Source organism: Gasterosteus aculeatus, chromosome 16 (genome assembly GCF_964276395.1).
Source record: "Gasterosteus aculeatus chromosome 16, fGasAcu3.hap1.1, whole genome shotgun sequence".
NCBI lineage: Eukaryota > Metazoa > Chordata > Actinopteri > Perciformes > Gasterosteidae > Gasterosteus > Gasterosteus aculeatus.
This window is the reverse complement of record NC_135704.1, coordinates 12,819,525-12,831,073: the sequence shown is the minus strand read 5'-3', so window position 1 is coordinate 12,831,073 and position 11,549 is coordinate 12,819,525. Positions and strand designations below refer to the sequence as shown.

General features: G+C 43.6%; 2 protein-coding genes across 2 annotated transcripts; one reads left to right on the top strand and one right to left on the bottom strand.

Annotated features, from left to right (window-relative positions):
* Positions 1-109: 109 nt before the first annotated feature.
* LOC120834211 (tubulin alpha chain) lies at positions 110-5,249 on the bottom strand. Its single transcript, XM_040202103.2, has 4 exons — positions 5,077-5,249; positions 1,925-2,147; positions 1,587-1,735; positions 110-1,394 (listed from the first exon to the last, which is right to left on the bottom strand). The coding sequence occupies exons 1-4, from the start codon at positions 5,077-5,079 to the stop codon at positions 420-422; spliced, it is 1,350 nt and encodes a 449-aa protein (XP_040058037.1). The 5' UTR covers positions 5,080-5,249; the 3' UTR covers positions 110-419.
* A 2,502-nt stretch (positions 5,250-7,751) lies between these two features.
* Positions 7,752-11,020, top strand: LOC120833853 (tubulin alpha chain). Its single transcript, XM_040201409.2, has 4 exons — positions 7,752-7,910; positions 9,175-9,397; positions 9,563-9,711; positions 9,903-11,020. The coding sequence occupies exons 1-4, from the start codon at positions 7,767-7,769 to the stop codon at positions 10,878-10,880; spliced, it is 1,494 nt and encodes a 497-aa protein (XP_040057343.1). The 5' UTR covers positions 7,752-7,766; the 3' UTR covers positions 10,881-11,020.
* Positions 11,021-11,549: the final 529 nt, after the last annotated feature.

Genomic DNA, 11,549 nt, shown 5'->3' with positions numbered 1-11,549 from the left:
GTGGTCTATGTGGTACAAAAATCCTTAATAGATGTTGAAAACGATAACAAAAAAGTCCTTCATTAAAATATTCATTATTGTGCAGACTAAAAGAAAATGGAACAAAATATGTGTTTTGGGGACACATTTATTAAGTAACCACACTGTTTTCAAACTTTCTGAACAGGTTATTGAACAACGTTTCGTCATTTTGCTAAAACAAATGAATAAAACCACTCTAAATGTACACAAAAACTATTAAAAGTAAATTTGATTGTACAACAAAAGGGAACCTCACAGGTAAGATGGTTTTTAATTAAAATTTGAAGAAAAATATTCTTCTAAAATTCAAAAGAAAAATGTGTGGTGTTTCTTAAATATTGTCTATATAATAAAGAGTGATTTCCCCCCCGGATATAATTGCAAATTGCCGAATCCATCTAATATTCCTCTCCCTCCTCATCCTCTTCAAAGGAGTCGATCCCAACCTCTTCATAATCCTTCTCCAGGGCAGCCATATCTTCTCTGGCCTCTGAGAACTCTCCCTCCTCCATGCCCTCCCCAACATACCAGTGCACAAAGGCCCTCTTGGCGTACATGAGGTCAAACTTGTGGTCGAGACGGGCCCAGGCCTCAGCGATGGCTGTGGTGTTGCTCAGCATGCACACGGCCCTCTGCACCTTGGCCAGGTCTCCTCCTGGAACCACCGTTGGAGGCTGATAGTTGATGCCCACCTTGAAGCCTGTGGGACACCAGTCCACGAACTGGATGGTGCGTTTGGTCTTGATGGCGGCGATGGCGGAGTTGACATCTTTGGGCATCACATCACCACGATAGAGCAGACAGCAGGCCATGTATTTACCGTGACGGGGATCACACTTCACCATCTGGTTGGCTGGCTCAAAGCAGGCGTTGGTGATCTCAGCAACAGACAGCTGCTCATGGTAGGCTTTCTCTGCAGAGATGACCGGAGCGTAGGTGGCCAGAGGGAAGTGGATACGAGGGTAAGGCACCAAGTTGGTCTGGAACTCCGTCAGGTCAACATTCAGGGCTCCATCAAAGCGAAGCGAGGCCGTGATTGAAGACACAATCTGGCTGATCAGCCTGTTCAGGTTGGTGTATGATGGCCGTTCAATATCGAGGTTCCTGCGGCAGATGTCGTAGATGGCCTCGTTGTCCACCATGAAGGCACAGTCGGAGTGCTCCAGGGTGGTGTGGGTGGTCAGGATGGAGTTGTAAGGTTCCACTACGGCTGTGGAAACCTGAGGAGCCGGGTAGATGGCGAACTCAAGCTTTGACTTTTTGCCAAAGTCAACAGAAAGTCTCTCCATCAGCAGGGAAGTGAAACCTGAGCCTGTTCCTCCACCAAAGGAGTGGAAGACCAGGAAACCTTGAAGACCTGTGCACTGATCCGCCTGCAGGTACAGAGAAACAATTAGGATGCCGAAAGACAGCAATACGAGGAAATTGATGCTTTACACTGCCGCAAATGATCATAAATAAAATAAAATAAAGTATTATTTTTTGTCCCCTTTTTTGTAATACAAACACAGAGCTCACACAACATCACAAACTAAAAACAAAAAAAAACAGCTTAAGTGTCTTACCAGTTTGCGGATTCTGTCTAGGACAGAGTCAATGATCTCTTTGCCGATGGTGTAGTGTCCACGGGCGTAGTTGTTGGCTGCATCTTCCTTGCCAGAGATCAGCTGTTCCGGGTGAAATAGTTGGCGGTATGTGCCTGTGCGCACCTCATCTGGAAAATTCAAAAATAAAAAATAAGAAAACTAATCCGCAAATTTAATTCAACCTTAGTGTTGCAGACTATGACAACAGGAGGGACAATTTTATCAAAGAATGATGGACAATAACTTCTCTCTGAGAGTTAAAAAGCCATCTTCTTAAATGGCCCACTTCTGATATACTGACCAATACCGATACTGACCAATGACAGTTGGCTCCAGGTCAACAAAGATCGCCCTGGGGACGTACTTCCCGGCCCCAGTCTCACTGAAGAAGGTAGTGAAGGAGTCGTCGTGGCCTCCCACGGGCTTGTGGTCGGGCATCTGTCCGTCCGGCTGGATGCCGTGTTCCAGACAGTAGAGCTCCCAGCAGGTGTTTCCCATCTGGACACCAGCCTGGCCCACGTGGACGGAGATGCATTCACGCTGGATGAAAAGGAAGAGGAAGTTAAAAGAAAGGGAGGCGGAGAAAAGGAGAGAGGGGAAATACAGGGGAACAATAAAGTGGCAAGTGTAAGGATTGCATGGCCTTTGCTACTGTGTGGTTCCATTTAGCTAAGCGAACCGTAACAATCCGCACTGGTCAATTAGAACATCAGCCACCAGGTGGAAGCAAATAGATTCACGGGGGAATGAAGGCTGAAGTGGAAGGAAAGAGTAAAACAGATTCACAACAGCTGTCGCTGGGTGTCACCAGCTGAAAGGGGGGTTGACTTCAGAGAACAACTGTCGTTAGCATTCATACCACAAAGTATGTATATATATATATATATATATATATATATATATATATATATATATATGAATGATTAGTTCATGAAAACTAAATTCACTGTACTTCTTTTCCCCCCGCAAACAACAGATTCATTTGGAACCATACCATTCATAATATGGTAGCTCTCAATTGTTATTTATTTTTATGGCAACACAAGATCAGTTTGATGGAATACACTTATCAGTTATTGTTTCCCGCTGGGTCAGCCAGAAAAAAAGGCCTACCTTCCTACTAGTCCACACCATACAACAGTGACATACTATATATCGCGACCTTGCTTCAAGTCAACTACTATTTTCATCCCTTCCCCAACGTTCCCCTTCGCAATGGCCGGACGGACAAAGGGAGGCGCCGGTTGGTGAGAGCTGGGGAACACATTTCAGAGTCTTAAAGAGGGTTTCCAGGTTAGCGGAGCTGTGTGCCGAAGCTATTTTAGGTTCCTCATACTAACCTGACACCTAGCAGCAAAGGCTCACTGTTTAGGTAAACACAGACTGGCAGTCCCCAAAGTACATGCAAAAGGCCAAATGTGTTTTGTTTGTCGAAATTATGTTATTTAAAAGTTGGGAGAGTGCTTTTCGAAGACAAACATAAAAAAGTAACAGTAGGCTACAGTTTGGTTGAAGGACAGGACTCATGAATAAAAGGAATACACTGCCTCAACGTAGAGAGCATAACAAGAGAAAAACAAAAAGTCAACAGGATAGAAAAAGAGCGATACCGTTGGTAAAAGCTTATTCAGGTCAGTCGACATGGCAGCACAGATCCCTTAATACACCCTCTGCACCACCCATTCTGCCCCTATGAACAGACAAAAGGCCCTAATGCACCAGGAACACAAGGTGAGGCTGGGTGGCGTTTTAATGGAGTCTTGTCACGATCCGAGCTGCTTATTATCATTATTACTGTGTGCATGTGTGTGTGTGCTCACATGAGTTCCTTTTACCATGCCGCCTTGGATAGAATCTGTAAGTTAATGTCCAACAAACATTGATTCTGATAAAAAATAAATAAACCATGGGGCTTTTCTTTGGTGATGGACGAGTCTTAATCAAAGTGGACCACGCTGATAAGCCACCATTGACTAGATATTCTTTTCCTAAATGTTGTTGTTGTGCCATAAATGGCTAAGTCAGGCACTAGACTAGACTAGAACCATCATTAAGCGCAGCATGGTGGCACCGCTGGCTGTCATGACATTTCAGAAGACATTCATGCTCCTCAAAGGTAATGAAGTGTTCTGATGAGTCAATCGGAAATCAACTTTGCTTCAGCAGGCATAAATAATGGCAATCTTAAAAGACAAACATCTTAAACAATGCGTGGGAGAGACACCGGAGATCACTTACAGGAAAACTAAAGCTCCAGACAAAGCATAGTGTAGCCACTAAGTGTGGTCCAAAGATTTGAATGGTCAGTTAAAACAAATATATAACATCAGCGGAAATTACACTTTACGGATCGGGAATATTTGATCAGAGCGGGTAGAGCATTCAGTACAAAATGATTCAGTTTGGCTTCTGTAATCAGACCTGACAATGCTGACACGCAGTGTTTGTACTGCACTGTACAAACAGGACACAACGTTTTCCTGTGCTTGCTAAATTACCACCTGACATAGATACGATATGTATATATATACGATATGTATATATATATATATATAATGTGTCTTTGCAGGCGTCTTTCAAATCTCGTCGTTGAAGTGGAAGAAGCCCAGCCCACAGTCACAACTTAACCATAGCTGCTCTATCATTTGGAGGGAAAAGATGATGTCTGCCCTGCAGAGACAACGTCTCAAACTGAGCTGACTTATTAGACACACCTAAATTCCTGAGTGACGAGTCTAACTCACATATATACTTATATACATAATATATATATATATATATATATATATATATATATATATATATATATTTATTATGTATATGTGTATATGTATAATATATATATATATATACATATACATTTTATATATATATATATATATTATGTATATGTGTATATGTATAATATATAATATATATATATATATATATATATATATATATATAGCATTTGTAATCATTTTGGACTCTTAAGTCATTAAGTCAATGAGAAAGTGTGATCATACTTTTGACTGGTACTGTGTATGTACACACACACACACACACACACACACACACACACACACACACACACACACACACACACACACACACACACACACACACACACACACACACGTCATCTGTGTTTAATGTTTGTCTCTCCTGATGTGCTGGAAATGTCGCCCGATCATCACCAGCTGCTCATCCAGGCCAGCAGCCAGCTCAGCTTTACTGACACTCACTGGGTCTATTTTTGAACGAGCGCTGCTACAAGAGGACACAGGGAGCCGTTCCGAGTTCCTACATCTCACCTTCAATCGGGAACACTCTTTTTTTCCAAGCGCAATTGAAATGCTTAAAACTCAACGGCGCACTGTGGCAACAAGTGAAGCTGCTTAAGACATTTTTACTGTTTTTAGAAGAATAAGCAGACAGAACTTTGAAGTGGAAGTTTCTCTCAAACTAAAACAACTGGAAATATACTTACCATTGTTGCTTCTTAGTAGAATGTCCTTTGACACCTTTAAATGTATTTTATGTGTGGCTTCTCACGGTGGCCGTCAATGTGGTGCGAGTGAGTGAGCAATGCCAGGTGGACGTGGAGCTGCAGGGCTCTTTACCACTGCAGACCACTCCCAGCTGTCTCCTGCGCGGGGACGCGCATTGTGAGCGCGCAGGCCACTGTGTGCACTGCAAGAGCGTGTTCTCATAGAAATGCTTCCAATATTGAGGCCCACTTTAAAATCACTTTAAAGTTTGCACAGATCACAGATAAATATGCTGTGTTTTGTTATGTTTCAGAGGTGTTTTGCTTGGTTTGGAAATTGGATTTTTTTTTAATGATCAGTGTCATTTGAAAAGAAAATTGTAATTCCAGACACAATGCTCACATTTATCTTGACATTCAGCAATTTGTGGTTTTGTTTTTAACTCTCATAATATAAATTCAATGTCTTGGCACTTGCACATAGAGACTATACTGGCCAGATTTAGGGTCCCACCATAATGTGAGCCCCTCTGGGGACATCCTGTCATTGTACCCTTTTGAAAGCTAGAGGTCGTAGTTGCTTCACCGCAGTCACTCGACGAGTAAAATTTGTAACAGTGTGTGGACAGTTCAGAGTTTTCTTTTTCTCAACACTACAGTGTCAGCTTTTCTGTTTACATTAGGATTGTGTCTTAGTTGATAATTAGATGTGTGGTTCCCATAATAAAACAATACGCATTTAAACCCTTTTTTTGACACATAAATTGATCTCCTCCTCAACAATATGTATTTTCTTCCTTCTCATTTTGGGGTCTACTCCGGACATTACATTTCTTTTTCTTTCTTGCCAGTACTGGCATTTGGTTGACCTATGAGTGAAAAGACGTTCTTTAAGCGTTATACTCTCAAACAGCGAGGGGAAAGATAAAGGATAAAACAGAAAGGTTCAGGCTTCCCTTGTGACATTAACAAAAAGGTTTCACTCAAAAGACATTACACAATAATAACCGTCAACCTCTGCTCTCCCCTACGGGGGAATAAAAACACGCTGCAGGTTCAAGTGCTGAGCGCAAATGTGGAACCAAACGGTTTTAATTTGACATTGTCACCACATTGCTCTTTCAGCTCTGCTTTAAGTATGTGAAGCCGACATCAGTAATCCCGTTCGTTACACATCAGTCCCACAGCCTGAATAAATTGTGGTGCATTTAACACCGTGGCTTCACTCTGGGTGTCTCTTAGCTGCCACGCGTATACGATCACAACCGACTGACTTTACACTGACAGTCATTGCCTTTTTATTTTTGGGGGGAGAAAATAGCTCATGCATCTTGTGACGGTAAAGAGGAAGAAGTCTATGAAGAAGTCATAGATTGCCGCAGTGTCATAACTCAAAACAGCAGATTACACTGAATCCACGTTTCCCCACTAGACTGGATGGCCTTTGGTCTTGAAAGTGGTTTGACTTGTTTTCAACCGAACAGACTGGGGAACTCCTGCCAACTCAAGCAGGCAGTTACTCAACCTCTAACCGAATTCACGTTGTACACGTGAACTAAACAACCGTTTGAGCGTGAATGTGTGTGACCAGAGTACCAGTGGTTGGCTTAAATTACCATTACCATGACCTTTTATTGCATGTTTTTGTGGTTGACCTTTATGTTGCATTTAATAGTGTACTGGTATGTTGACAAACAAGGTATTTCATGTGCATCTGCTTTCTGAAATACGAGGTGCACACTCCAGCGTTCACTGGCTCACACAAAATTGTGGTCGGGTAGGTCTTTTTGGGGACTTTTAAAATATTTTTCTTTTCCGCTGTTTCTGTCCAAATCTTCTCTTTGGTGCCCCTCCCCCCCCCACCATCTTCTCCCATCTGGAATGTGAGTTATGAAAAGGCTCCTATGTCAGTTTCTACATACCATTCAGCTGTGACTTTGTGAGAGCACGAGGGAGAGAAAATGACTGACTGGTGTTGTTTGTTTAGCTCATACTCAGACAGGGGCCCGCAGTGACAATAGGACCCCAGTAATGTATGAATCACAGCTCTGTGGTCCCAAGGGGACTGGGGGAAAAGCAGTGCCAAGGACGATCAGAAAACATGCCTTGTTCATACTTCTTTTAAATTTTCAGTGGGGTGCTTAGTCTCCAAAGTAATGTTCCTCTTTGTGGTCTGGATTAACTGTTTAAACTGCTACAATGCATTTCTCCAGGCCATTTGTTTCATCTCACATTTCCTGTTAAGGCTTTTAACACCCACCGTTTATTCAACATAAATGCATTGCTCTTTTACTTTTCATTATAAAGAATCAAGACTTTTGTTGGTTGTCCATATTTCAAATTTTAGGGGAATAATAAGTCGATGGTTAAATATGGGTAAAGGGAAAGTGGGTTGATTAGGAGGAATGCATTAAATAAACAAATCACAAGCCTTGTTAAACGTGCATGCTGTGTTTTATGTGCTGAAAAATGTTCAGGGGTGAACATTTTGCATGCTACTGTCAAATGCCCCAATTACAAATAATTTAAGTGGTAAACTCTCATACAAACAAACAAGAAAATGGGGGTAAATTGGCTGTGTCTATTCTCAAACTGACGGACAAAGCAGATAAATGAAAGCGCAGGCCGCATTAGGGACGTCCCACTTCTCTCTTCTTTTTTTTTTTTCAAACGGCTGCTCCCTCCCGCCAATGAGCAATGCGTCTGCTCGCTGTGGTTTCCTGCCTGGCCCCCTCCACATCCCTGCCTATAAAAACCCTGACTCTGCCTCTCCTCTGCACTTCTGCCTTGTATCTGAATCCTCAACGTCAGTCGAAGGACCAGCAGGCAAAATGGTGAGTAACAGCTCGGCTGATGACGTAGCCTCGACATTTCCACTCTCTCTTCCTGTCAGCCTCCCTTTGTCTGTGTTTCTCAACACAAGATGGATTAAACAACCGGGCCTCTGTAATTCTCATAAGGCCTTGGCTGAAGAGTTTAAGGTTACTGATTCAACAGCAGCTTTAACCTATTAAGTGACAACGGTTTTGGGTGGAATTTGTGTAATGAAACTTTCTGGGGGCATGTACGGAGAGAATTCAGAACGAGGTACGCGATGCGGTGGCGACTTATAAAGACTAGAATCCATAAGTCATCTCTGCCCTCTTGGACCATCGTGGTCAGATGACAAACAATACACGAGTTATTCTTTGAGGAACCGGTCACAAAGCAGGAACCATATGCAGCTAAAGGAAAATCAAAATAGCGGAGTCTTGTGTATTTGTTGAAGAATTAAAGTAATGTTGCCTAAAAGGGAGTGACCAGGGTAATCGTGGCAGTAGCGGAATGGAGAGAAAGAAGAGAGAAAAGAGGAGTGGTCTGGCCGGGGCAGTATGAGTAAGTTGGCAGCCATTTTGCAGCTGTTAGGAGTTTTTGGTTGGGGAAAGATGTGGAGAGAGAAGGAGAGAGAGGGGGAGAGAGGGAGACATCCCTGACTGTTACATAGCACTGTGCAGCTGGACGGGATGGGGGAGGAGAGAGATTGAAACGGGGAGGGGGTAAGAAGAGGGAGGAGATACAGGATGGAGAAGTGGGGGAAGGCTTTATATCTTCTTTGGACAAGGCCTTTTTCTCTGCCACATAGTGCTCACATGTTGTGCTTTCTTTAGGAAACTACATAAAACATGTTTTTAGGCTGGTTGAAAGCGCCATTTCATCCGTGGCTGAATTTCCTGCTGACGTTTGACGTTTCTGCTTCAACAACAAAGAGGGCGGGACTCTGATCCAACAGCTGCTTCCTCACTCGTAGGCATTCGAAGCAGCTGAAAGCTTCAACATTCCGCCACCAGTTTGCAAGAGTCAACGTTTCTCTGTCGAATCAGCTCCAAACCGAGCGCAGAAGTCATACCAAAGATTATTATCTTACACAATGACCCACAATACAAACAAGATTTTTTGTGTTTCATTTCCTATTTTATGAGATTTGTGAACCATGAAACCACTCATTTGTTAGCAGTCAGTGTTGAATCAGAAAAACACAGAGAAACATTTGGATAGTAAATGAACATCTCAGGATGTGGTACCTTCCTCTAACCAGCCCCTGTGCCTTCTTCCAATCAGCGTGAGTGTATTTCCATGCACGTCGGCCAGGCCGGTACCCAGATGGGCAATGCATGTTGGGAGCTCTACTGTCTGGAACACGGGATCCAGCCTGACGGACAGATGCCCAGTGACAAGACTATTGGGGGAGGAGACGACTCCTTCAACACCTTCTTCAGTGAGACAGGGGCAGGAAAGCATGTTCCCAGAGCCATTTTCGTCGACCTGGAACCCACTGTCATCGGTCAGTAATGTTTAAATGTGTACAAATGAACGTGAACTAAGAAATACAACACAACTTTACAACTGCTTTCAAAAATCATCATAAGTTAAGTATTGCAGTTCAGAAATGTAATGTTTATAACGTAAATACCTCACTAACATGAACCCTTATTCTTGTTATGAATAGATGAGGTACGCACAGGAATCTACAGGCAGCTGTTCCACCCTGAGCAGCTGATTACAGGAAAGGAAGATGCTGCCAATAACTACGCCCGAGGACATTACACCATCGGCAAGGAGATTATTGATCTGGTGCTGGACAGGACTCGTAAACTGGTGAGAATTCTCTTTGTTTTCCAGTCAGGTAAAGCATTTGCTTAGTTTTAATGAGAAGTGCAGAAACAACATTTCCCTAGTTTCAAGATTGCCAAAGAAGTTTAGAATTTTCCAAATTAGTACTTTTCATATGGCTTCTGATATTGTGCGCCGGGTGGTATTTAAATAACCAATGCAAAATGTCCTCTTAGGCTGATCAGTGCACCGGCCTGCAGGGATTCCTAATCTTCCACTCCTTTGGTGGAGGCACAGGCTCAGGTTTCACCTCCCTGCTGATGGAGAGACTCTCTGTTGATTATGGAAAGAAATCAAAACTTGAATTTGCCGTCTACCCGGCCCCCCAGGTCTCCACCGCGGTGGTGGAACCTTACAACTCCATCCTGACCACCCACACCACTTTGGAGCACTCCGACTGTGCCTTCATGGTGGACAACGAGGCCATCTACGACATCTGCCGCAGGAACCTTGATATCGACAGGCCGACTTACACCAACCTGAACAGGCTGATCGGCCAGATTGTGTCTTCAATCACGGCCTCGCTTCGCTTTGATGGAGCCCTGAATGTTGACCTGACGGAGTTCCAGACCAACTTGGTGCCTTACCCTCGTATCCACTTCCCTCTGGCCACCTACGCTCCGGTCATCTCTGCAGAGAAAGCCTACCATGAGCAGCTGTCTGTTGCTGACATCACCAACGCCTGCTTTGAGCCAGCCAACCAGATGGTGAAGTGTGATCCCCGTCACGGTAAATACATGGCCTGCTGTCTGCTCTATCGTGGAGATGTGGTGCCCAAAGATGTCAACACCGCCATCGCCGCCATCAAGACCAAACGCACCATCCAGTTCGTGGACTGGTGTCCCACAGGCTTCAAGGTGGGCATCAACTATCAGCCTCCAACGGTGGTTCCAGGAGGAGACCTGGCCAAGGTGCAGAGGGCCGTGTGCATGCTGAGCAACACCACAGCCATCGCTGAGGCCTGGGCCCGTCTCGACCACAAGTTTGACCTCATGTACGCCAAGAGGGCCTTTGTGCACTGGTATGTTGGGGAGGGCATGGAGGAGGGAGAGTTCTCAGAGGCCAGAGAAGATATGGCTGCCCTGGAGAAGGATTATGAAGAGGTTGGCACTGACAGCATGGGAGAGGAGGATGAAGAGGGAGAGGAATACTGAAGGGCTGAACATCACCTGGGCTTTATCATCACATATTCCAAAAGTTATCATGAATGCGACACATTCCCAACAACACTGTGATGTCTGCTTTGGTCAGCGATCAATATCAGTATTATCAATAAAATGTTTTCATAAACGTATTGAATGATTAATTGTGATCTTTTATGAACATATTGGTTGTCTTCAAGCAAATATTTTGTTCTAGACTACAACAACACTGCTAGTCTACATATAAGCATCTTATGCTGCATCATCTAAAGTGATGTATTTTGTATTTTTAAATGTTATGGCTGCTTCAGATTAGACCTACTTTCATATCTACTAACAAGGCCTTTTCCAGCATTGTTATGCTTGATTTCAGAATGTGTATTTAAGCCCTGCTCACACTCATTTACAAAGGACATTCTACATTCTCAATGTTTGCTGACGTCCTGCCTCTGTGGGTGAGCCGGCCGTCTACCTGCAGTTACTTCTTTCCACCACTAGATGGGAGCAACATGACCAGCTGGTGAAGTTGCGTAAGTTGTTTAGTCGTTTAAACCTCCCCGGTCCTTTAATTTCATGTGTTAAGCGTCTCTGTTCTCCTCAATGTGAGTAGTGTAATTTCACTAAACAATGCGTTTATGAAGGGATCATATGTATTCCATATATTAAGAACAGATCTAATAA

Bases quoted from the DNA above. Each gene is read 5' to 3' on its own strand.
- LOC120834211 (XM_040202103.2), bottom strand. The intron at 1,736-1,924 runs GTCAGTATCGGT...TGAATTTTCCAG, and splicing joins CCTGGAGCCAACTGTCATTG to ATGAGGTGCGCACAGGCACA. The intron at 1,395-1,586 runs GTAAGACACTTA...CTGTACCTGCAG, and splicing joins TAGACAGAATCCGCAAACTG to GCGGATCAGTGCACAGGTCT.
- LOC120833853 (XM_040201409.2), top strand. From the start codon at position 7,767: ATGAGCAATGCGTCTGCTCGCTGTGGTTTCCTGCCTGGCCCCCTCCAC. The intron at 7,911-9,174 runs GTGAGTAACAGC...TCTTCCAATCAG, and splicing joins AAGGACCAGCAGGCAAAATG to CGTGAGTGTATTTCCATGCA. The intron at 9,712-9,902 runs GTGAGAATTCTC...ATGTCCTCTTAG, and splicing joins TGGACAGGACTCGTAAACTG to GCTGATCAGTGCACCGGCCT.